The sequence below is a fragment of the Protopterus annectens genome, chromosome 9.part0, assembly GCF_019279795.1.
Source record: "Protopterus annectens isolate FY-2018-M chromosome 9.part0, PAN1.0, whole genome shotgun sequence".
Lineage (NCBI taxonomy): Eukaryota > Metazoa > Chordata > Ceratodontiformes > Protopteridae > Protopterus > Protopterus annectens.
The window spans coordinates 1,245,489,543-1,245,514,765 of NC_056743.1; the positions used below are offsets into that span (position 1 = coordinate 1,245,489,543).

The 25,223-nt window shown below is 41.5% G+C and overlaps 1 protein-coding gene across 1 annotated transcript in view; it reads left to right on the forward strand.

Moving 5' to 3' along the window:
* Positions 1-25,223, forward strand: part of LOC122810646 (lysine-specific demethylase 2A-like) — a 1,654,939-nt gene that overhangs the window by 18,481 nt on the left and 1,611,235 nt on the right. The window contains exon 3 of the mRNA XM_044082219.1: positions 23,335-23,473. Within this exon, the coding sequence (XP_043938154.1) occupies positions 23,335-23,473 (139 nt within the window). The remainder of the gene's footprint in view (positions 1-23,334; positions 23,474-25,223) is intronic.

The window sequence follows — 25,223 nt, forward strand, 5'->3', positions numbered from 1 at the left end:
CTACATTTATGCCAAAGGTGGTATCCAGGCTATCCTTGAACCAAGCAATTCACTTGCCTACATTCTTCCCAAAACCACAAAATAAAGGGGAGAAACTTCTGCACACCCTGGACATACACAGACAATTGCGCTACTACTTGGACAGAACTAAAAGTTACAGAAAGACTGACCAGTTGTTTGTAGCATATGCTGCTGGGGCACAAGGAAAAGCAATTTCCAAACAGACAATTTCAAAATGGATAGGAAATTGCATTCGTTTTTGTTGCTCCTTTCATGGAAAAACTGTGCCAGCAAACATTAGACCTCATTCCACGAGAGCCACAGCCACCACCACAGCCTTCCTAAGAGGGGTGGCTACCAAGGACATTTTAGAAGCTGCTACATGGAGCTCCGTGCATACATTTGCCAAGCATTACAATTTACCTTTATACTCCAGGTCCAGAGCAGGCTTTGCTACGGCAGTCCTGCAGGGTGTATTAACTACACCATCCTTTACTTAGTTCCTCCATCCCCAGATTAGCTGTGGTATTCTACCCATATGCGAGGACTGCAGATGCATCCTTTGAAGGACATAGTACAGTTTTGTACCTACCATAAATGTAGATGTCCAATAGGTATGCATCTGCGGTCAGGTTTACCCTCCCTCCTTCCCCTCTGTGGTCTTCCTAGGGTGCATACCCCTCTATTAGCTAGCTGGGGGATCTATTATGGTGTATTTGTTTGTATGTGTGTGTGTGTGTGTGTGTGTGTGTGTGTGTGTGTGTGTGTGTGTATATATATATATATATATATATTTGCAAATGTTTGGAATTTTATTGCATTTCTCGAAATTTAGCCTTCCTAGAGGGCACCTGGCATCTGGGGCAAGAAAAACTGAGGAAGATGGCGTCGGCTGATGCTTTTATACCCCAGACGCTCTGACGTCGGGGAGAGTGCGACATCAGCAGAGGCCAGACCCAGACTTTGGAATCCGGCCGACAGAAGGGCTGCCTGAGGCAGGACAACCCATATGTGATGACTACAGATGCATACCTATCGGACATCTACATTTATGTTAGGTATAAAACTGTACTGTTCTGATACTTCTAGCATTTCTGTTGATGAAGAAGAAGCTTCTCAGGCTTTCTCTCCTTTTGAGGATTCAGACGCAGAGGAGTCCATCCCTTCTGCTTCTTCTCCAGAAGATTTCTCTTTTGGTGCTACTTTAAATACTCTCAGGGGGCATTTTAAATGGGAAAATTAGGATTATCCCCTTTCTAAGAACTGGATTAGGGAGTTTTTGGATTTGCCTCAGCATAAGCCTTTGGCTATTCCACCTGTGTTGGAAGTGGTTTGATGTTTTTCTGGAAAATTCATCGACTCCAAATTTGTTTCCTCCTGCTCCCAGGAAATCTGACAGGTACTATAGAGTCCCTGGTTCTCATTAGTTTCTTTTCAGGAATCCGTTGGCCGATTCAGAGGTTATTTCTCTAGGCCCTAAAGGAGATAAGGCCACTTACTAAAAATCCTGTCCTGTTCCTTCTGACATGGAATCTAGGAACCTAGATAGTTGGGAAAAAAGGTTTAGATCTCTGCTACTCTTATTAGCTCTACTAATTGTCTTTTTCATATGCTGAAGTACAAGCAGCACCCCTTGAAAGCTATTAAGTCTAGGATAGCAAGTGTGCCTCTGTTGGTGGAGAGTAAGTATATGCAGGATTTGCAGAATTCTGTCAGTCTTGTCACTAAACATTCTTTACATTGTGGTTTTGACATTCTAGAAGCCTCCTGTAGGGCTACAGCTACTGGGTCTGTTATTAGAAGGCATGCTTGGCTCAGGGAGCAGCCCCTATCCATAGCCTGTCAAGGCTAAGCTTTTGGATGTACCTTTGCATAAGGACAGTCTCATTTTGTCAGCAAAGCAGAGGAAGTGCTCAAGAAGATGGAAGACTTGGCCAAGTCTATGCAGACAGTTAGACTTTCTACAAGTTCAGCCTCCTCGCTTTAGCAGGAATTACCCTTCTAAGAGTTGGACGTTCCCTGATACCAGCAGACAGAACTGTTCTAGGACTAGAGGTTACAAATTTTCTAGGGGACAGGTGGCTACCCCTCAAAGGTCTGTGTTCGCAGGCTTCCTCTTCCAAGGCAGGAAGTTCTAAGCCTGCATCTCAATCTAAACATTCTCAATGACTCTGTCCAACTTCTGCCTGTTCTTGCTTGCCCGGAGAGTCCTTTGGGGGGAAGGTTGGCCCTTTTTGCAAATATCTGGGCCACCATCCTGGGCGACAAATGGGCACTCAGAACTGTATCGTTAGGACACAAGTTTTCTTTCCACACCTTTCCAGTACCCAAAGGATTCCCGGATGCTCCTCCAAACCAAAGGGCAGAAGTCGAAAAGCAAATTTTGTCTGTTATGTCTGGGAGCAATAGAGTCAGTTCCTGCTCAGCAGGTAGGCCAGGGTTTCTATTCCAGACTTTTCCTAGTTCCAAAAAAAGAAGGCACCTGGCGTCCTAGCCTAGATCTATCCATCCTGAACTCTTTCTTGTTAATTCCAAAGTTCAAAATGCTCACTCTGCAGCAGTTGCTGCCAATGTTGGAAAAGGATTCTGAGCTGGTAACGTTGGATCTCAACGAAGCTTATCTGCACATCCCTATCAGAAAAGGTTGCAGGCAATACCTTCATTTCAGGATGGGCAAACAACATGATCAATTCTCTGCGCTGCCCTTTTGGCTTATCTACTGCTCCCAGCGTTTTCACAAAGTGCCTGGCTCCAGTCATTGCTTTTTGCATGCTGAAGAAAATTCAGATTTATCCATATTTGGATGACTGTCTAATTCAAGCGAATTCTCAGGAACAGCTGTTAAAGGATCTAGAATTTGTAAAGACTCTTCTCTCTCCCGTGGGTTACACTCTTAACGAGGAAAAATCAAAAATGGTGCCATCCAGAGAGATAACATTCATGGGAGCATGTCTGAACACAGCTGCCCAGATGAGATATCTCACCCAGGAGAAGACAACTCTTTGTTTACTTGAAGGATTTTGCAAGCCTGTCCCAGCTCCTTGCAAGGAATTACCTGCAAGCTCTGGGATTCCTGGCCTCTTGCATTCTCTTGATTCCATATGCAAGACTGCATATGAGGAAATTGCAATGGTACCTCAAGAACATTTGGTGTCAACACACAGAGGACCTGGATGTGATAATTCCTCTGCTTTCATGTCTGCAGACAGTGTTTCTTTGGTGGGCAACAGCCTGTATACGAAATCATGCCTTTTCGCTCACCCCTTGCCACTCAAGTTCTTATCACGGACGTATAGGACTACGCCTGGTGAGCTCACCTGGATGGCAGATGCATACAGGGAAGTTTGAATGCCCAGTAGATGCACCTGAACATAAATTTTAAAGGAGGCACCACTTTGGATACATTCACTCACCATCAATTTATTCAATAAATACAAAAAGTTAGATTGAGTGCTTTCTTCCCTTCCATAGGAATTTCATCAGAATCAAATTACTATCCAATTTCCCTCCTTGTATCCCCCTGTGATAATGATGTCCTCATCAATTAAAACAATTTAAAAAAACATTTTGTTTAAAAAATACAACATTTAAAGGGACATCCCTTTTAAACAACCCTATTTACAAAACAAGTTAAAAATTCAAACATTTAAAGTTCATTCCATTCCTAAAAAATACTAATATGTGTATAGTATTGCTTGAAACTAATAGTATATTATATATTTAATTAAGCGTGCTCTTGAATTTATCTTAGAAATACACACACATATGTGAATATAAACATATATATGTTAAGTTGTCAATCTCGCCTTCATTCTTGCTGGATGGGTTCGGAGCCGATTCTCTGCTCCGACTCGGCCACTCTAAAAGCTCGAGAGCTAGTTCCACCGGCTCGAGGCTCCCCTATATCCCACAATGCTAGGCGGTAACTCCTCAGATCTCGTTTGCCGCTACAGCGATCGAGGTGTGTTCCTACCGGCTCAGGTTAGTTGTTTGGTAAAGAACTAGTTTCTTAGCCTTTTTTCCCCTTTAAAGTTAATATTTCTTTTAAATAGTTAGTGTTAAATTAGTTTATCCCATTCCCGTTAACTTTCCATCCCTTTTTTACCACAAATCTCAAAATATCTTCCCTCTGGCCCTAGGCCCAGTCCCTCCCTTACTATAGTGAGTGACTGTGTTTTATAGGGAATATTATTACATTACTATAATTTGTTTAAATTAGCATTAATTTAACCCTAAGTGTAATCGGTGTGTGTGTGTGTGCTTGTGTGTTACACTTTCCCTTAGATATGTCTAAGGAATCAAAGGTCTCGGGCTTTAAGAAGTGTGACTCGTGCTGTCAGAAGATGTCTCTGACAGACGGTCACACTTCTTGTGTGTACTGCCTGGGACCTTTGCACCTGCAAAACTCATGTGCTGTTTGCCATGGCTTCAGCCCTAGAGTCCTGCAGGAGAGAAAAAATAAACTTATTTTAAGGGGTTTACTTAAGCCTGAGGGTCCCTCGACTCAGTCATCGGGGAAACCCTCAAAGCCTTCTAGACCTTCGGCTCCAGCCTCTGAGCCGTCTTCTGGAGGCCCTAAAGCTATTCGAACATCGGCTCTGGCCGGAGCCGATGAATCTCGAATACAAGCCCCTATGGTGTCCTCGGCTCCAGCCGGAGCCGAGGAAGACATTACTCTGTTGGCTCCGATCTTATCGGAACCGACATCCAGAAAGAGGTCCCGATCTCCATCTATCGGCTCCGTTCATTCGGCTCCAGCATCACCCTTGCTGTCTGAACGGAGCCATAGATCCCACTCTTCTAGGTCTTCCAGGTTATCGGACCATGACCTTCAGAGAGTAGTGAGTCGACTTCTTAAATCCGAGGCATTAGCCCAGATGCTTCAAAGTCTGACTCGACAGTCGAGACCTATTCCTACCACTCAATCTATTCCTCCTCTGACTCTTGAGTTCAGAGCCGGGGCGGCTCGGACCCGAGACTGTGGTGGCGTCGGAACCGATACCTTTGTCTTTGGTTCCGTCGTCGGCTCCGATGTCTTCTTTGGAAGAATCTCGGCGCCGGACTTCCCTTGTCGGCTCCGAGGGGGCGAGTGGCATCGGACCCTTGTCCGACCCCACTCTCCTTCTTGGTGCTTCGGCGCTGGTGAGTTCGGCTCCGACATCGGCCTCGGAGCCATCACTGTCGGTGCCGGGGGAGGTTTTCAGTTTTTCGGAACGGAGACCTCCGGCTCTGCCTGACAGGGGGTGCCTTTGAGGTCATGAGGAGCGTGTTAGAACCAGGTTCTACTCCACAGTCTGTTCTTTCTGCCCCTCCCCCTATGGTGCCTCCGGTGATTTCGACTCACTCTCTCATCCCCGACAGTAGAGAGCCAGCTCCTCAAGTTTCCCCTGTGGGGATCTCCTCTTCCGAGGCCTCTCCTGACCTTGTAGGAGAGCCCCCTAGGAAGAGGCAGTGTAAGAGGAAGCACATTGACTCCCCTGAGTCCGTCACCTCTGACACTGATTTAGAGGATTCTGAAGGTTCCCCTCGTTCCCCCTCTGAAGATGTCTCCTTTGCAGACATCCTTGAAATCTTAAAACAGAGGGGGAAATTGGGCATCCCTCAACCCTTCAGAGGATGAATCAGTGTACCTTGAGGTGTTTGGCTCTCGCCCTTCCACCTCCTGGGTGTCCCCTCCCTTTGACCCCCTTATGCAAGTGGTGGCAAAGAAGGCTTGGGCGGCTCCTGACTCAGTGGAACCCACCCCCAGGAGACCATCTAAGTTCATCACGGCCCCTAAGGATAAAGAATTTCTGACCAAAGGTGTCTCTGTTGATGCTATGGTGGTGGCTGCAGCTACCAAGAAGGAGTTAGCTGATCCTTCGGTACCTGTTCATCCTCCTAACAAGGAATCTAGGTCGATGGACAGGTACGGGAAGCAGATGTTCTCGTCAGCGACCTTTACAATGAGATCGCTGAATTACCTGTGTCATTTTACTCTACTTCAGAGGGACTTACTCAAGGAAGCGAGTGAAATGCTGAAGGACCCAACAGCTGCGGGTTTTCAAGATAGGATGAACTCTCAGCTGGCTACCCTTTATTCTATAACCAACTCCTCCATGCGCCTCCTTTCATATGCGGCTGATGGAGCAAGTAGAGCGGCAGGTACAGGTGTAGCCTTGCGTAGGCACGCCTGGATGCAGCTTTGTAACTTTGTGGACCCCTTTAAGGCGTCCTTCACTAATTCCCCCTTTGATGTATCATCCCTCTTTGGTCCTCAAGTGAAGGAAACCTTGACTAGGTGCGAGACTGATGGCAAAACTCTTTCTGCCGTCGGAGTCCGTTTTTCTACTCCTTCTAGACCTTACCCCAAAGGTCAGAAGGGGGGAAAGATGTGGTTCCGTAAACAACCTCAAGGAGACTTGTCTGACGCATAGAGTCGATTCCCCTCTAGAGGCAGAGGGGGGAACAACAATGGTAGACGCCGTCCCAGAGGCAGAGGGGGCCCGCATAATCAGGGCAGTCGAGAATCCTTTTCCGACAAGCCCTTTCAGCATCCCTGAGGTGTTGCCCAACTGTCCACCTTCGGAGGCAGTCGGGGGAAGGTTGTCACTGTACCCAAAAGCCTGGCTATCCCTAACTCAAGACAAGTGGGTACAGTCTATCATTTCCGAAGGCTACAAAATCCCTTTTCTTTTCGTTCCGAAGCTGTCCAAAAAATCCCTCCAGATGTTCCACCCAGTCAAAGGGAGCAAGCAGCATTAGAAATTTCAAAGCTGCTCGCAAAAAGAGCCATTCAACCAGTGCCAGTAGACCAAGTAGGATCCGGAACCTACTCCAAATTCTTTTTGGTTCCAAAGAAAACAGGGGACTGGAGACCCATATTGGATCTCAGCAACTTGAACAAGTTTATCAAGAAAACAAAGTTCCGGATGGTCACGCTGCAGTCCATTCTCCCCCTTTTGGAGCGGGACAGCTGGATGTGCTCTATAGATCTCCAGGACGCGTACTATCACATCAAGATGAATCGACGCTCCAGGAGGTTTCTCCACTTCAGGCTGGGAACCAGTCATTTTCAATTCAGAGCACTGCCCTTTGGTCTCACTACAGCCCCCCCGAGTGTTTACCAAATGCATGGCAGTGGTAGCTTCTCATCTGAGACGTCAAGGATTCCAGGTGTTTCCTTATTTGGACGACTGGCTCCTTGCAGCCCCCACCAGGCATCTTTTACTCCTCGCAAGAGACTACACCTTTCGCACATGTCAGGCACTAGGCATCTCAATAAACTACGAAAAGTCTGTCTTGTCGCCTTGTGTTATTACTTTCACAGGCGCAAATCTAGAGACAGTCAAGATGTCAGCCAGACTCGCAGAGCAGAGGATAGCAGACATTCACAAACAGGTCTTTCTTCTTTTACAGAACAACAAAGTCAAAGCCAGACAGATCCTGAAAGTCTTGGGGATTATGGCGGCGGCCATCCCTCTCCTACCATTAGCTCGCTTCTACATGAGTATTTTGCAATGGATGCTCTTCACACAATGGTCTTACCAAAGCCTTCCAATGTCGCATCCTATTCGGATAACTCAATCGTGCAAGAGTCATCTCTCTTGGTGGATCACATCCCCTCAGCTCCTCCTAGGGAGACCCTTTGTCCCTCCCCCTCCGGTTGCTACAGTGACAACGAACGCCTCCCTGATCGGGTGGGGGGGGCATTTCCAGGGCAGGACAGTCCAGGGCATGTGGCAACCGTTAGAGTGCCACTTGCACATAAACGTCCTAGAGATGAGAGCAGTGCTTCTAGCAATGCAAGCCCTACAAGACTCTCTTCCCAAGGGAACTATAGCAATCCAAACAGACAACATGTCTGTAGTGTGGTACATCAACAAACAAGGCGGAACCATGTCTTACCCCCTATGTCGAGAGGCACTCAGACTATGGCAATGGGCGATTTCTTCTCGGTGATTTTCTGTTAGCAACGCACATCCCCGGGAAGTCCAATGTGATTGCGGACAAATTGAGCAGAGCTATTCTCATGCCTCACGAGTGGTCTCTGAACAATTCAGTGTTGGAGAAAGTTTTTCGAAAGTGGGGCAGGCCTTGCTGTGACCTTTTCGCTACTCCCCAAAACAGCAAGTGCGACGATTTTTTCACCATCTTTCCCCAACCAGGCCATCCCAGCAGAGACGCTCTAGTGCACGTTTGGCCTCGGGGACTTCTCTATGCCTTTCCTCCCTTCCCACTGATATCCCAGCTGATACAGAAAGCCATCGCTCAGGAAGATTCTATGATCCTCATTGCCCCTTACTGGCCTCGACAAATTTGGTTCCCCTTTCTCCACCGTTATCTGTTGGAACAACCGTGGCATCTGGACCCAGTTCCAGACCTCTTGACCCATCAGTCGGGTCAGTTGCACCACTCCCTTCCCTCTTTGAACCTCACAGCTTGGTTCCTCCAATTCCGACCTTAGCCAGGCTTCCCTTGATATCTCACTCAGTTAGAGATATCTTCATTGCCTCTCATAAATCTTCCACTCGGAAGATTTATCATAGCAAGTGGAAACGTTTTTCCTATTGGGCGCAGTCAAAGAATATAGATCCTTTCACTGCTTCTATTCAAACAGTTCTAGACTTTCTAGCCGAACTTTTCCATGCAGGTTCATCCCCATCTACCATTAGAGTTCAATTGGCTGCAATTTCCAACTTTCATGTTGGAGTTTCCAACTTTCATGTTGGAGTCTGAGTCCTCTATCATGTCTCACAAACTCTGCAAGGCCTTTTTAAAGGGAGTCTTTCTACTCAAACCACCCATCAGAGCCCCTCCTCCTCAATGGGATCTCAACTTGGTTCTGGCATCCTTAATTCTTCCCCCCTTTGAACCTGCGGCTTCATGTTCTATAAAATTACTTTCGTGGAAGACGCTCTCTTTTTAGTAGCTATCACCTCAGCTAGAAGAGTCTCTGAACTTCATGCTCTGTGTAGTCGACCCCCTTATCTAGTATTTCATAAAGACACGGTGTCCTTGCGTACTAACCCGTCTTTTTTGCCCAAAGTAGCTTCATTGGCAAATTTGAATCAAACCATTGAGCTTCCTGTTTTCTTCCCAAATTATTCTAATAGGTCAGAACAAAAGTTACACTGTTTAGATATTCATCGCCAACTTGGGTACTATTTAGACAGGACCAAACAATTCAGGAAATCTGACCAACTGTTTTGTTTCTTATGCAGAAGGTAGAATGGGCCTTCCAGTTTCTAAAGTCTTTGATTACTCTAGTATATGAGATAAGACATCAACGGTTGCCATCCAAACCCAGGGCTCATTCAGCTAGAGCTTAAGCCACTTCTGTAGCTTTCCAAGATAGGCTGCCTATTGATTCGATTTGTTCTGCAGCTACTTGGGCTTCTCCCCATACCTTCATTAATCATTATAAGTTGGACTTGGCCTCTAGAGACCGAGCCAACTTTGGTTCCACTGTACTCAAGAGTCTGTTCCGATTGGCCACCCGGGACAAGGTGCTAGGGACGCGGTCCCATCCAGCAAGAATGAAGGCGAGATTGACAACTTAACATTTAGAAGTTATGTACCTACCATAACGTTCCATGTTAGTTGTCGTCTTCTCGCCTTCTTTCTTGCGTCCCGTCCTTCCCCCTAGCCAGGACAGACCTAGAAGAGTTTTTTTCTTTGTTCGTTATGGAATTTTATTACTGGCCTTAGCTTTCAAACAAGATCTGAGGAGTTACCGCCTAGCATTGTGGGATATAGGGGAGCCTCGAGCCGGTGGAACTAGCTCTCGAGCTTTTAGAGTGGCCGGGTCAGAGCCGAGGATCGGCTCCGAACCCATCCGGCAAGAAAGAAGGCGAGAAGACGACAACATGGAACGTTATGGTAGGTACATAACTTCTAAATTTATGCCATTTAAATACATTTTTATACAGTTGTATAAATATATATTAAAATCATATGTAAAAAAAAAAACATGAATACTTTATGTTCTTATTTTCCACATTCCATTCTCTTAATATAGGTTTTATTGAAATTATTTCATTTAACCCAGGGGACTGACTTGCTTGTAATTTTATTTGCCATCTTAATTCCCTTTCCTCAGTATGGATTCTGTAGTCACCTCCCCTGGGGACAGAGAGAAGATTGAGGGACAGGATTTACGAACATACATACCAAATAGCTACTAAAAATGTAAATAATGCCCTATACAGGCATTCTGTTAGCTGTGTGGCATATAAAGAGTTTAGATTTGCAATTTTAGAAAGTGTCACAAAACCTCGGGGGGGGGGGGTGTGACTATAGAAGCCATATTGAGGAAAGGGAATTAAGATGGCAAGTAAAATTACAAGCAAGTCAGCCCCCCCGGGTTAAATGAAATAATTTCAATAAAACTTGTATTAAGAGAATGGAATGCAGAAAATAAGAACATAAAGTATTCATGTTTTTTTACATATGTTTTTAATACATTTTTTATACAATTGTATAAATATGTTTATATTCACATTTTTGTGTATTTCTAAGATAAATTCAAGAGCACGCTTAATTAAATATATAATATACTATTAGTTTCAAGCAATACTATACACATTAGTATTTTTTAGGAATGGAATGAACTTTAAATGGTTGAATTTTTAACTTTTATAAATAGCGTTTAAAAGGGATGTCCCTTTAAATGTATTTTTAAAAAAATGTTTTAATGATCACATCATCACAGGGGGATATAAGGAGGGAAATTGGATAGCAATTTGATTCTGATGAAATCCCTATGGAAGGGAAGAAAGCGCTCAGTCTAACTTTTTGTATTTGTTGAATAAATTGATCGTGAGTGAACGTATCCAAAGCAGTGCCTGCTTGTTATTATTAGTGGACACTGACACTGCTGGGCTCATTCTTGGTTTATTAGTGGAATTTTTGAGCCCTGGGAGGTATGGATTCACTTGACATTCCTGCGATTTTCTCCACTATTCGGAGAGAGGAACTGCATCAAGTTCAGTCGGAACTTGCGACCATCAAGGGAGAGCTCACTCGTCTTAGAGCTCCTTACACAGTCTGGTCAATGAAGTATAGGAGCTAATAGTAAAAGGAAGCGTCATTCGTCCCCCATTGATGACGACACGCTTAGTGCGACATGAGGCAAAAGGCCAGAAGGAGAGGAAGAGTACAAGGAGGTGAACGCTAAATATTGTGGAAACACAAACGGATGTGGGAGCCTATTTGGAAAGGGCTCTGAGAATAATAATGATACTGGTTCTGAGACTTTAAGAATGGGGGCAAGACCGAAAGAAACGCTCGGACAGGGCGTACTTAACGAACGACACAATAATGTAAGCAGGAGCGGTATTAGAGATGAACGGAATGCATGTTCTATGTTAGAACATACAAGGACAGTACAGAGACAAGTGAGTAATATGCAAAATACTGTGCCGCAAGATAAAGACAATATATATAATAAAGGTTTTGATTTATCTAAGCAGTATGTGTTTTCTGATGAAGATCTTGTAGAAAAAACACACAAAGATATGTAAAGTAAAAATGAATCTACTGATGGAACTTTGAAAGACATGATTTATAAATTTGAATCAAAAATGTTTTTAAGAAAATACAGTTGGAAAATGGTTATTTATCAATGTATGATAAAATGAATCGTACCTAGGGGATTAAGGGTATACAAATTCCCATTTGGGTTAGACTATGATGATAATATAGTAGCTGAATTTGTTGAAATGTTTAACAGGCATGGTTTGGAACTGATGGAGAAAATTATAAAAAAAATAATGACAAGAAATTAAGTGTGCTCATTGAACAAGCAGAGATTTTAGATAGAAAAATTAGAAATGATCTTGTATTTATAGATGAAGATCTATTTTATAGGAAAATGGAAAATATTGAGTTTGTTTAACAAAATATTTAATACAAAATGTAAAAAAAATGCAGAGATTTGAATGAATACAAAAATAATAGGGCATATGTGTTTAAAACTGACAAGTTAAGTAAAGAATACAGAGAAAGGGATAGTGGAAAGGGATATGATCATAAAGGACAGTATACATATGGAACAAGGGGTAAACCCTACTTTAGTGAATATAACTATAGAGATTTTAATGAGCCCCAACATTTTCAGTATCGACAAGAATGGGATGTGGGACTGGAAGAAGACAGGTCGGATAGAAAATGGATGGAACAAAAAGAACAGGAACAAAAAGTAGAGGTGGTAAAAATTATAGTACAGGATGGAATAAAATTCACTATGAATGGATACCATATATACAACTACGCAGGTTTAGAGTTGACAAAAGAACATTTTAATTTATGTATGAAAGGTTTGAAATTTGTGCCCACTAAAAAGTTTGATTATACGGAAACAGTAACAGAGCTTAAAATGCATATGAGAAAATTGAATCTTGCATATTTGTTTCAGGAACAGGTACAAAATGAAAGGAGAGAGGAATACAGAACCCAGGAATAAAAGTATTTTTAACCCACCATTAGAACCAACACTTAATATTTTGGAAAAAGCCATTATAGAGGATATTTTGGAAAAAGCCATTATAGAGGATATTTATAAGCTGAAAAGTAAAGAACAGTATGTGTCAATGAATTATAACCTAAGTAAAGAAGAAAATGAAGTTTTAAAAATGCTTAGGGGAAATGACACAGATAAGGGGGGGGGGGAGGTATGTTTTTTTATGATTCCATGGAATACTCCCAAAAAGTATTTGAAATTCTAAATGATTTAGATACATACCAGCCATCTTCATTGAATGAAATTAATATTAGTCATAGAAGAATTGACTTTTATTTAGAAGATACTTTTTTGGAACAAAGAATTTCTGGAGATCTGTGTAATTATTTAAAAGTAGTAAAGCCAATAGTAGCAACTATATTTGGCATACCTAAAACCCATAAAGGCCTGGACAATTTATTATTCAGACCGATAGTGGATGGTTGTGGATCAAAAACCTACCCCTTTGGTGTGGTTATAGATAGATGGCTAAAGCAACAGATAGTGAATGGTGAACATATACTTAAAGATTCTTGGGATTTTCTGGGTAGAATACATAATGATTTGTGGGATCAGGAATTAATTTTTATAACCATAGACATGGTAGATCTTTTTACAACCATTCCAAAAGAGGAACGACTGGAAATATTCTCAGTCTACATAATACTGTAATAGATAATGTTAAAAAGGAGCTAATCATGGAATTTATGGAAATAGTTTTAGAGCATAACTATATAATATTTGAAGGAGAATATTATAGGCAATACAAAGGGGTAGCTATGGGGGCGTCCTGTGCCCCTATATTTGCAAACCTTGTATTGCTGGAATGGGAACAAAGCCATGTCTTTCAAAGTAGATTTTTTCAGTATATGAACTTGTATGTGAGATTCTTGGATAACATCTTTATCTTATGGAAAGGACCGGAGAATTTAATAAAGGAATTGATTCAACATCTAAATGAGTACAAGATTTTTAAAATTTACATACACCTATGATAAGAATGTAATAAATTACTTAGACACATACATAGAGAAATATGAAGGGTTTTAAAAGTAAGGTATATAGGAAACCATCTTTTAGTAATTCTTATTTACAATATACAAGTGATCACCCTTTTAAACAAAAGAACAGTATAGTAAAGGGGCAATTAATAAGAATAGCTAGAATGACCTCAAATATTGAAGATATTGATAAAGAATTGAAGGGGGTTGTCACCTTATTTCAAGAGAGAGGTTACCCCAGAAAAATATTGGATGAATATCTTAATTATGTAAGAAGTGAATGGGGAAAAAATATAAGCCATTGTTAGGGAATTTAGAGAGTACTAAAGTGGGTAGAAGTTCAATAGATAGAGAGAATAATAGGTTTGAGAAAGCTATGGTAGTTCCATATGGAAAAAATACATATGAGGTAGAGAGAATAGTGAAAAGGAATTGGGCTATTTTAAGGAATAATCAGAGGTTGTGGAACATTGGTGGTACTAAACCAAATTTTGTTTATAAAGTAGGCCCTAATTTAAAAAAACTTTTGAGAAGGGCATGAAAAACAAAAATAGAGAACGTACTAACAAATGTGGACACTGTACGCAATGTAAATATATTTGCCTAGATGAGAAAGGTGACCATCAATAATTCTTTGCAAACCATGGTTAGATTTGAAAAAGGTCATTGTCAGACTATAGGAGTTATATATTTGGCTATGTGTAAGTCCTGTCCCTCATTCTATGTAGGTAAGACAGAGAGAAGATTGAGGGACAGGATTTCTAATTACATATAAATAGCTACTAAAAATGTAAATAATGCCCAATATAGGCATTCTATTAGCTGTGTGGCATATAAAGAGTTTAGATTTGCAATTTTAGAAAGTGTCACAAAACCCCAGGGGAGGCGACTATAGAAGCCATATTGAGGAAAGGGAATTAAGATGGCAAATAAAATTACAAGCAAGTCAGCCCCCAGGGTTAAATGAAATAATTTCAATAAAACCTATATTAATTAAGAGAATGGAATGCGGAAAATAAGAACATAAAGTATTCTTGTTTTTTTTTACATATGTTTTTAATACATTTTTTATACAATTGTATAAATATATATTTAAATGGCATAAATATATATGTTTATATTCACATATTTTGTGTATTTCTAAGATAAATTCAAGAGCACGCTTAATTAAATATATAATATACTATTAGTTTCAAGCAATACTATACACATATTAGTATTTTTTAGGAATGGAATGAACTTTAAATGTTTGAATTTTTAACTTGTTTTGTAAATAGGGTTGTTTAAAAGGGATGTCCCTTTAAATGTATTTAAAAAAAAAATTTTTTTTTTAAAAATTGTTTTAATTCTTGATGACATTATTATCACAGGGGGATACAAGGAGGGAAATTGGATAGTAATTTGATTCTGATGAAATCCCTATGGAAGGGAAGGAAGCGCTCAATCTAACTTTTTGTATTTGTTGAATAAATTGATAGAGAGTGAACGTATCCAAAGCGGTGCCTGCTTGTTATTATTGGTGGACATTGACACTGCTGCACTCATTCTTGGTTTATAAATTTTAAAGGAGTTGATGGCAGTCCAGCAGGCCATACTAGCTTTCAAGCATCTTCTTTCTCCAGGGACCCTTCTTGTCAGGACAGACAACACCACAGTCATGTGGCACATCAAGCAGGTAGGGACTCATTCTTACCTCCTGTGCACACAGAGCAAGAGTCTTTGGGCCATAGCAGCATCCCTGGGCCTGCATCTCCTAACTTAGCTTCTTCCAGGAAGGCTCAATTTTTTGGCAGACCAGTTGAGCTGACAGACCCTGAATCCTCACGAGTGGCAGTTGAACCGAGCAGTTTTTTACATCATCATTCAACATTGGGGCACTCCTCAAGTGGATCTTTTCTTCTCTCCAAACAACCATCTTCTACTTCTTTTTTTGCACCAGACAGCATCACAGCAGAGCCTGGAAAGTGGATGCTCTGTCCTTCCTTTAGATGCTGTTGTCAGTTTAAGCCTTCCCTCCTCTTCCTCTTCTTCGCAGAGTATTATTGAAGATCAGGGATGAATGACCAAGGACTATTCTTATAGCTCCGGACTGTCCCAGACAGCATTGCTATTCACTGTTTCACAGTCTCTCCCAATTTCCTCTTTGGCATCTTTCTCCGAAGCCAGATCTTTTGGTTCAGGAAGGGGGAAACATTCTACATCCTCATCTTCAATCTCTCCATTTGGCAGCATGGCTCATTGTATGACTCAATCCTTTTCTTCTTCCCTTTCCCAGCAGGTGGTTGACATGCTGAGGGAGGCCAGGAGGCCTAGCACTAGGAAGTCTTATGCTGGCAAATGGGAAAGATTCTCTTATTGGATGCAGGCTAGAGGGGAATCATCTTCTCAGCCTACCCTTCCTCTGATCCTGGAATACCTGGCTGTTTTGCTTCAGGGTGGTCTCTCTTTTTCCTCTGTCAAGATCCATGCTTCAGCCATTTCTGCTCATTGTTCTTTTGAACAACCCATTTTCTCTCATCCCCTGATGAAAATGTTTCTCAGAGGTGCTTGAAACTTAAAACCACCCAGAAGGGCACCTTGTTCCAGAGAAGCTCACTCTTCCTCCTTTTAAGCCATCTGCCACTGGATATTTAAAGTTTCTCTCGTGGAAGACTGCCTTCCTCTTGGCTATAACTTCAGTGAGGAGGGTTTCAGAGCTGCATGCTTTAATGGCTGTGGAGCCTTTTCTTATTTTCCATGCAGATATGGTCTCTGAGGACCAACCCCTCCTTTATGCCCAAGGTGGTTTCTAGCCTGACTTTTTTAATCAGTCCATACAGCTTCTTACCTTCTTTCCTAATACTCAGAATAGAGGTGAAAGAATCTTACATTCTCTTGATGTGCATAGACAGCTCAGGTTTTACCTGGACAGGACTAAAGACCTTCGGAAATCAGCACAGCTATTGGTCAGTTTTGCCCCTGGAGCCCAGGGCAAGGCTATTTCTAAGCAAACCATTTCTAAATGGATTGCACATTGTATTACTTTTTGTTATTCCTTTCATGGCAAGGTTCCTCCTCAAGACATAGGACCCACTCAACTAGCGCAGCTTCCACTTATGCAGCCTTTTTAAGGGGTGTCCCTACTAAAGACATTTTGGAGGCTGCCACATGGTCTTCTGCTCACACTTTCACAAAGCATTATAATTTGCCTTTGTTTTCAAGAGCCAGGCAGGGTTTGCCACTGCTGTTCTGCAGGGCATTATCTCCAATCCTTGATTCTGTTGGCTCCTCCTCCCATTTCTCTGGGCTTTGGTAATCAACCCATTGGTTAGGACTGCAACAGTGAAACACTATGAACGTAGTACAGTTGTGTACACTTACGATAAATGTAGATGTTCTGGTGTATTCACTGTTGCAGTCCTGCTTTCCCTCCCCCCTTTTCTCTTTTCCTAAAATACAGGCTAAATTTGGTTTAAGCCTTGTTTTCTGTTGGATTCTGACTGTTACGGCAAGAAAGACTGAGGAAGTGACATCGCCTCCTTTTGTATCAGACGCCCTGACGTCCTTTACAACCGAAGACAGCCAACGTCATTTTTACTTACCTTTGGTATTCTGGCCGATCGAGGGCTACTGGGAGCCGGATAACCCATTGGTTAAGACTGCAACATTGAATACACTCGACTATCTACATTTAGAGTAAGTGTACACAACTGTACTTTCTTTTTAGTGCCAAAAAGGACAAGTACCTGAGACCAATTTTGGATCCAAGCAGTCTGAACCAATATGTGAGGAAATCAAAGCTCCTAATGGTACCAGTTCAGTCCATTCTTCCTCTTTTACACAAGGACAATCAGATCTGCTCATTTGATCTTCAGGATGCAGTCTGTCGCATCAAAATAAACAGATGCTCTTGAAGACGCTTGCTCTTTCAATTGGGAGCCAGTCACTATCAGTTGCCCTGCCCTTTGTATTCACCACAGGCCTCCATGATGTTTACCAATTGTAAGGCAGTAGTAGCTGCTCTCCTGAGACTACAAGTATTCCAGGTGTTTCCGTATCTAAACAAATAACTCCTCACAACCCCCAGTCATGCATCTCCTAGAACAATCCAGAGACTGTTTGCTCCGAATTTGCTGATCACTAGGCATTGCAGTCAATATTTCCAAATCTAAACTGCTACCGGTACAGAGCCTGGAGTTTCATTGATGCTCATCTAAACACAATAAATCAGATTGTGCATATATGAGGAGGTAAAGAAGTAATAAAGTCCCATTTCTTGGGAAGGACCGTCCAAGGCATGTGGTCCCCCAATTTGCATATCAGTGTTCCAGAGGTGAGAGCAGTCCTACTAACATTGCAGGCATTTCAAGATTTTCTCCCACTAGGGATCATTGCGATCCATTGCCTTAGTTTCATTTCATTACCCAGCATTTTTATTTTGGTGGTTATTGGCATCGGATGACTCTTCAGGCTGTTTGTATTTTTTCAGATTAGAACATTGTGGCAGACTCTCTGAGCTGGTCCCTAACACTGATTCACAAATGGATGCTTCACAGAGGTGTTTCTGGATGTTGTCCACCAGTGGAGTACTTCTCAAGTAAATCTTTCTGTCTCCCCTCTGAACAGATCACTTCCTCTCTTTTGCACTAGTCCCATGTCCTCTGGCTTGGAAGGTGGATGCCCTGTCTTTTTTGTGGAAGGGATTGTTTCTTTATGCCTTCCTTTCCCCCTCCTGTCATACAGAGGGTCCTGTTCAAGACGGAACAAGACTTTCCCAAAATCTTGTTGGTGACTTTCTTTTGACCCAGATAGCATTTGTTCCCTCTTCTGCACTAAGCTAAGGACAGTCATTGCAAGTTGCTTCACAGGGTGGACCTACTCCTCCACTAGATCTGTCATCCATCCGCACTTGTCCACTTTTCAACTGACACTGTGGGTGATGGGGTTTGATCATTTTTAGGCACTTTTTTTCTGAAGATGTGCTTCAGGTTCTGCACGAGGCCAGGAAATCTTATTTGTCCAAATTGAAAGGATTTTCTGTTTGGTGTCTTGCTTGTAACCTTGATCCACTTTTTTGTGGAAGTTCCTTTGTGTCGCTTTCCTACTTTGTATATAACAAAGCTACTTGAACAGAACCCATGAAGACTCTTCTATTGTGTCCAAACACATTACGATAGGAGTTTACTGACTTTAACTTGAGGAATGTCTATACAAAACAACCACTAAAATCATACATGCTCATTATCTGGCTGCACTTTCAAAATGGCACTGGGAATAGCACGTGCCCTGTATTTTTATATATGCATGCTCAGTCCTTGATAAACTTCTTAAAGACACAGTGCATACACTCTGATCTGCATCCTCCCTTTTTGAGAAATAGATCATGCACCGTTCTGAATCTGTTTGGCATGCAGATATTACAGGTAGTTTTTTGTCATGCAATTATACCAGACTAGGTACATGTATACCCTCTCCGGCTTGCATTCTATTACTCAGAAATTCTTCAACTCTGTTGAAACCCAACTGTCCCAACAACCAGCTAATTCTAAATGCTAGAAAGACTAAACTCTTACTTTTTCTTCCCAAAAGCCCGAATAACCTCAAATCCAGTTTTACTATCCATTCTCTAGCTAATACTCCTATCATAGTTGAAGCCGACACACACCTAAGGGTCACGATAGATGACCAACTGAAATTCGATTTGCATGTCAATAGTTGTATTAGGAAAACCCAACAAAAACTTTGCCTGTATATATATAGAAATAAAAGTCCCTATCTAACGAGGCCAAAGTCTCCCTCTCTCATGCTTATCTCTTACCAAGCCTAAAGTATAGCGCACAGATCCTCTCTAACCTCCACACCACCCTCCTAACTAAACTAGAGAATACCTATAACAAAGTGGCTAGATTTGCTGCAAATCATAGCTGTAGAACTCCTCATTCTCTCTTTAAAACACTTAAACTAGCTGGAACTACCCCACCAGCTTCTCCTATGCCAGCTTCAGGTTATCCACTCTGTCTTATACCAACCATCCTTCTGTCCCAGACTGACTCCCTTTATCTCCTCATATACCCCTTCCAGGTCACTCTGAAGTTCAGATCAAGACTTGTTACACATCTATAAACCCAAGACCAAAATGGGTCAAAACCTCTATAGCTACCACCCTACCATCTCCTGGAACAAACTCCCATTGGAAATTCGATCACTTAATCAACCAAATATATTCAAATCAGCTGCCAAAGACTACCTAAGAAGCCACTGGATATGTCACTGTACTGTCCCCCCTTAAACGGTCATCCTTTCCTATTTTAGTACCCTGTCAGCCTTTTACTGGGTCTCTTAACTTCTAGTGTTATCTATCTTCCTCATTTTAACTTAATTATTTCCTCGTACTCCATCTTAGAATACATCTGTATGTCTCCCTCTAGCAACAACTACCTGGCAGTATCTACAGTCTTCTCTTTTCTTCCTTGGTCATGTTTTGTAAATGTAATGTAAACTCAATCACCCTACATATTTTCTAAATTGTACTTTTTCTAACTTAAAACTTTAATATTATCTCCTGCTTAATTTCAACTCAAGTATTGTTGGTCTTTTTTACATACTTTTTAATGTAAAAATATATATGTAAATGTTGTGGAGCTTTTCTCCCTGGGCCTCCACTGGTAATGGGGCTGTCAGCTCAGCCAGACAAACCCAGTCAACAAATGTAAAATAATATATTAAATATATGTATACAGTTAAGTTCATGTTGCTGCATATTTCACATGGCCTGGATATTCGAGCGTATGTGACATAAAACTGGGAATTTGGTTTAGCAACTGGAGCTTTCTCTACAGAATGTTCAACATTGGGAAGTATTTGGAGCATCTTCAGGAATGGAATTAATTAGAGGTTGAAACACACTGGGATGAGAACCACGTTTGGTTCGCTCTGATATCTAGAGTCTGTATCACAAGAACAGTGATGTGATGCTGATTCTGTTACAGGAAGATGATGTCTGCGATTTCTTCTGTACTCCACACCCTCGGATTCTACAAGGTAGGATCTCGGCTTGGCACATCTACCAGTAACTTGAACAATCCAGTCAAAAACTTTCACAGTCTGTATTCTCATTGTCTCTGCTTTCCTCAATGGACAAAAAAGTACGCTTAATTATCATAACTGGATTTCTGGATAGAATGCTTCTTGAATAATTGAGCCTTGATGGGTCTGTTGTTTTTAGCTTTAGGTCTCAATAAACTGGAACTAATAGGTAGGATTGTTCTGGTTTACCTGGATAGAAGTCTTTGACCAGGTGAGCCAAGAATATTGCCACGGGGTATGTTTGAGATTAAGTAAATTAAAAAAAACATCAGTATTGTCATGCTTTGACCTTTCAAGTAATTGCTTTGGTACATGTTACTAGCAGTCCTGAATATCCACAGTCAAATGGGCTAGCTGAACATGCATTGCAGAGTGAAAGTCCCATTCTCTTGCAAATGTCTGAAACAATGGACTAGTAAATTGAGTACCATTGTCGGAAATAAGTTTTTGTGGACTACCATGGACTGAGAAATGACGTTTCAATTTAGTAATAACAGTAGTGGATGTTAGATTAAGTATAAAGTCAATCTCAAACCAATTCGAATAAGAGCCTACCAATACTAAGTAGTGTTGATTGTCCCACTCGAAGATATCAGTGGCTACTATTGACCAAGGTAGTTCAGGAACTTGACTTAGCTGAAGTGGTTCTCTTTGCAAATGCAGTTTAGTACTTTTGCATACTGAAAAAAACGAAAGTGCTTGTTAAATGGAATCAGGAACAACAGTTTTAGGACCTTTGAAAATAATGCCATCTTCCATCAAATTACATCTCTGTAAGGAAAGAAGTTTGCACTTTAGGTGGTATGCTAGATTGCTTTGACGGCCTTGCAGCATTAATGTAGTGATTGAGCTTTTGCAAAGCTGGATCATTCTTTGTGTGATCTCTTAACTCATCAAGCATTTACTCACTGCCATCATGTCGGTCAAAATTCTCTGCATCAAGCTGTTCCGTTTCTGAGCAATCTGAATAAGGTATCAGCCAGATAGAGTAGTTTGCCCTTTTGTACAGTCCATTTTGAAGTTGTACTTTTGCAATTTGAGTATCATTCTTTGAAATCTCACTGGAGCTGAATGCATAGGCTTCTTTAGAATAGTGACTAGAGGTTGGTTGTCAGTTTCAGTTTGAATAACTCAACCATAAATCATGAACCTTGGAACATGCAGATACTTTTGCCAAAAGTTCTTTCTCAGTTTGAGCATGCTGCATTTCAGTTTGGGTGTTCTAGATACATAGGCTACTGGTCTGCCTTCTTGAAGTATAACTATGCCAAGAACAAATTTTGAAGCATCACAGGAAAGAGTGATTGGTTTATTCACATCATAGTATCTTAAAGTAAGTGGAGTGGCAATTCTTTGCATAAGGTCTTCAAATGCCTTCTGGTGCTGTTCTAACCATGACCATGTATGATTTTTGCGCGTTGGCTGTCTTAAAGGTGTTGTCAAATAACTGAAGTCTGGTATAAATTTGCCTAAATAGTTGACCATGCCTAGGAAACGCTGTAGAGCTGAGAATTGTCTGTTGCTGACATCTCAAGAATAGCTGCTTGCTTGGTCGGGTGTGGTCTCAAGCCAGTACTGGTAAATAAATGACCTACATATGTAACTTCTGGCAGTCTGAATTTGCTTCAGAGGATTTATTTATTTATAGTTTGTTTGCCAGGATAGTCAATTAGGCCACGAAGAGCCCATTTTCAATGGAGTCCTGGGGAGAAAAGCTCTAGAAAATTACAAATGACAGATTTAGCATGAGTAATTTATTAGAGAAATGTAATGTGCACAAATGAAGCAAAATTAAACAAATAGAAAAACACATATTAGTAGAGTGCACATATTAGTACAATGCAATAAGAGTAATATTTATCAACAGTCAAAGTTTTTAACTGTTTAATATAGCACAATGCAATAACAGAAACAATCTCAATTTTTTTAACAGTTACGCTAATTCATGCAGTTAAATTTCTAGGCTAATGAATTGTACCATTCCAGGAGTTATGCTAATTCCTAGAGTTTATTAGGGGTACAAAACAATGAGAGGCTATTGTGAATTATAGCTTATAGAGAGTAGCTGTAGTGTAGGGAGATTGTGTGGTGGGAGCAAGAGCATTCCCATAGTGAAGTTGGGTGTATGTGAAGTAAGGTTTTGAATGAAAAGAGGCTGCTGGTGGTGCAGATGAGAGGTGGGAATTCCAATGGTGTGCTAGAGAGAGGGACATTAGATGTTTGCCTGGTGGATGGGCAGGTTTATGCAGTTAAATTAGATTTTGAGAATTATATCTCAAAAGTCTATTTGGTGGACGCATTTTAAAGGTGGTGACGAGAAGGACAGAGAGGGGGTGAAAATAAGTTTGTTTGCTTGGGCAAGTTAAATATAGATTAGGTAATTGGGATAGCTCAAGCCAATTCAGTTGGTGTAGGGCAGTGCAGTGATGGGAAGTGGATCTATGGCCAGTTGCAAATTTTGTTATTTTATTATAGCAAGAGAGTTTAATCTTGAGGGAGGATTGCAGGTTAGTAAGGATAGAGGCACCATATAGGAGGGATGGGATAAGGTAAGTGTTGGCGAGGGTGAGCCTAGTGGGTGGAGAGATGTAACGGTTGTGGCGGTAAAGCATGCCAATTAGTTGTAGATGGTTATCAAACTTTAGCTGGTATCGATCAGGGCTCCTGGTAGTTTAGCATTATTAAATATCTTACTGCATTGCTGCTTTTTCCTGTAGCTATATGTTTGGAATGACGCTGCATCTCTTGGAGACATAACTTTCTTATGTTTTTAATGTTTTTATTTAGCGTGCAGTGCAGCGACGACGGTATGAGGATGATGGTATCTCGGATGATGAAATTGAAGGGAAAAGGACCTTTGATCTGGAAGAGAAGCTCACCAGTGACCGATACAATTCAGCATTCGTCAAGTTCATGGAAGGCAAAGGTTATAAGTTTTGACATATAATGTGGTACATAACTTGATGTTTTTCAAATTGGTCACTGCTGCAGTAGCCTTAGCTGTATGGGGTTGTATCCTGCCAAAGATATAACAGCTAGCCAGCTTCCAAACCTTCAGGGCACCTTCTACTTGCCCAATGTGTGTGGCAGCTGGAGCTTAACTGATTGAAAGACAAGTTTTGGCACCAATCCCTTCAGAGCTTTACTGCCACTGAAGAGTGCGCTCTACTGAGGCTATTGAGGGTCAGCGGTCAGTTTGCGCTTTTCCTTTCCTCAACAAATCATTTCCCATTTGAGGAGAATAACCTTCCTTTGAATAATTTTTGTTTAATACTTTTCTCTTAAGGAAAGTTATTTTAAATCTAGGTGTTTGTTTTAATAGACTGTCACAAGACTACTGTACTTTTAAATGGGAGCTCCCCTTTTCCAATCAGTTTAAAAGGTTTTTAAAGTAACTGAAAACCATTTTTCTGAGGATAACTTGTGTTTGTTACTTTGTTGGGCTGGCAAAGTGTTTAAGTGCTTTTTACAAAGTCTGTCTGAAAAAGAAAATGAGTTTTCAAGACTTTGTTTTTGCCTGCATTTACTGCATGTTTTCCCTGGGAAAGGGGTACCATTTCTGGCTTGATAATGGAATAATCTGTCTGCCTCAGTCTGTCCTTTTTCCAGCAGCAAAAGGAAAAAGTTAAGGAAACAGTCTTTGCCATCACAGCAGTCTAGCAATTTGCCACAGCTGCAAGTGGTTGTCTCTGTTGTGGCCATTAATTGTACCACACACCACCCATTTTTTACCCCAGCTCCTACTGGTGTAGCATCTACAGCCACTGTAGACCAGGAGTTAGCCATGTCCTGTTTGGTTGTTGGGAGTCCTCGCAGTGGGCAGGGGGAGAGCCACTTTTGTCAGTCATGGGAGAGGGAACAGGGAAAGCGTCCCTGTCTAGTCAGAATGTTGTGCCATCCCTGGGTTGCTGCTTCTGCCATTAAATAACTCTGATGCTCCCAGTTTTCCTGTCAGAAAGGAATAGAAAACTAAGTATGTATCTATTGCTATGAAATTTCTGCAGACAAGAATGGTAAACTTGGTCTGACTAAAGGTTTAATTCAAGCTGTTGATCCTTCTTGCAAAACGGTTTTTGAAAAAAGTAGAGTGATGCCTCCTTTCCTCGATATGCGAGATTCTGAAACATGACAGAGGAGGATAAAGAGACAGGGGATTGGTAGATGCCGGATAACTGTAGAGGTTATGTTGTCCCTATCCTGCCTTCATTCTTGTTGGTTTGGTTCGGTGCCGATACCCAGCTCCCACTCAGTCTCATTCTAAAGCTTGACAGCTTCCACTGGCTCGAGGCTAGATCCTATCCCAACATGTGTAGTGAGAGTTATCCAGATCTCGTTTGACGTTTGAAACTTTGGGATTGCTTTGCAACTGGCTCAGGCTAAGTTGTATTATTTCTTCTAACATCTCCCTTTTTTGAGAAAAATAATTAATAGTTTCTTCTTTATTACTTGTACTTTGGGTATTCTGAGTGTCTGTGTGTGTCCTGTCTTTTACCGCCTATCGTTGCTCTTATGTGTTGAGGCCATCATTTCCGCTCTTAGGTCTACTACTCCCCTTTGTCGTTGGCCCCCTTCTTAACTTCAGCCAGTTTGAGTTAGAGGGCTTGTCCCCCCGCTTCCTTAGTACCCCCTTTTTCTCAGAGGAATATGCCGTTTAAGTCAGAAGCATCTTCTCGGTT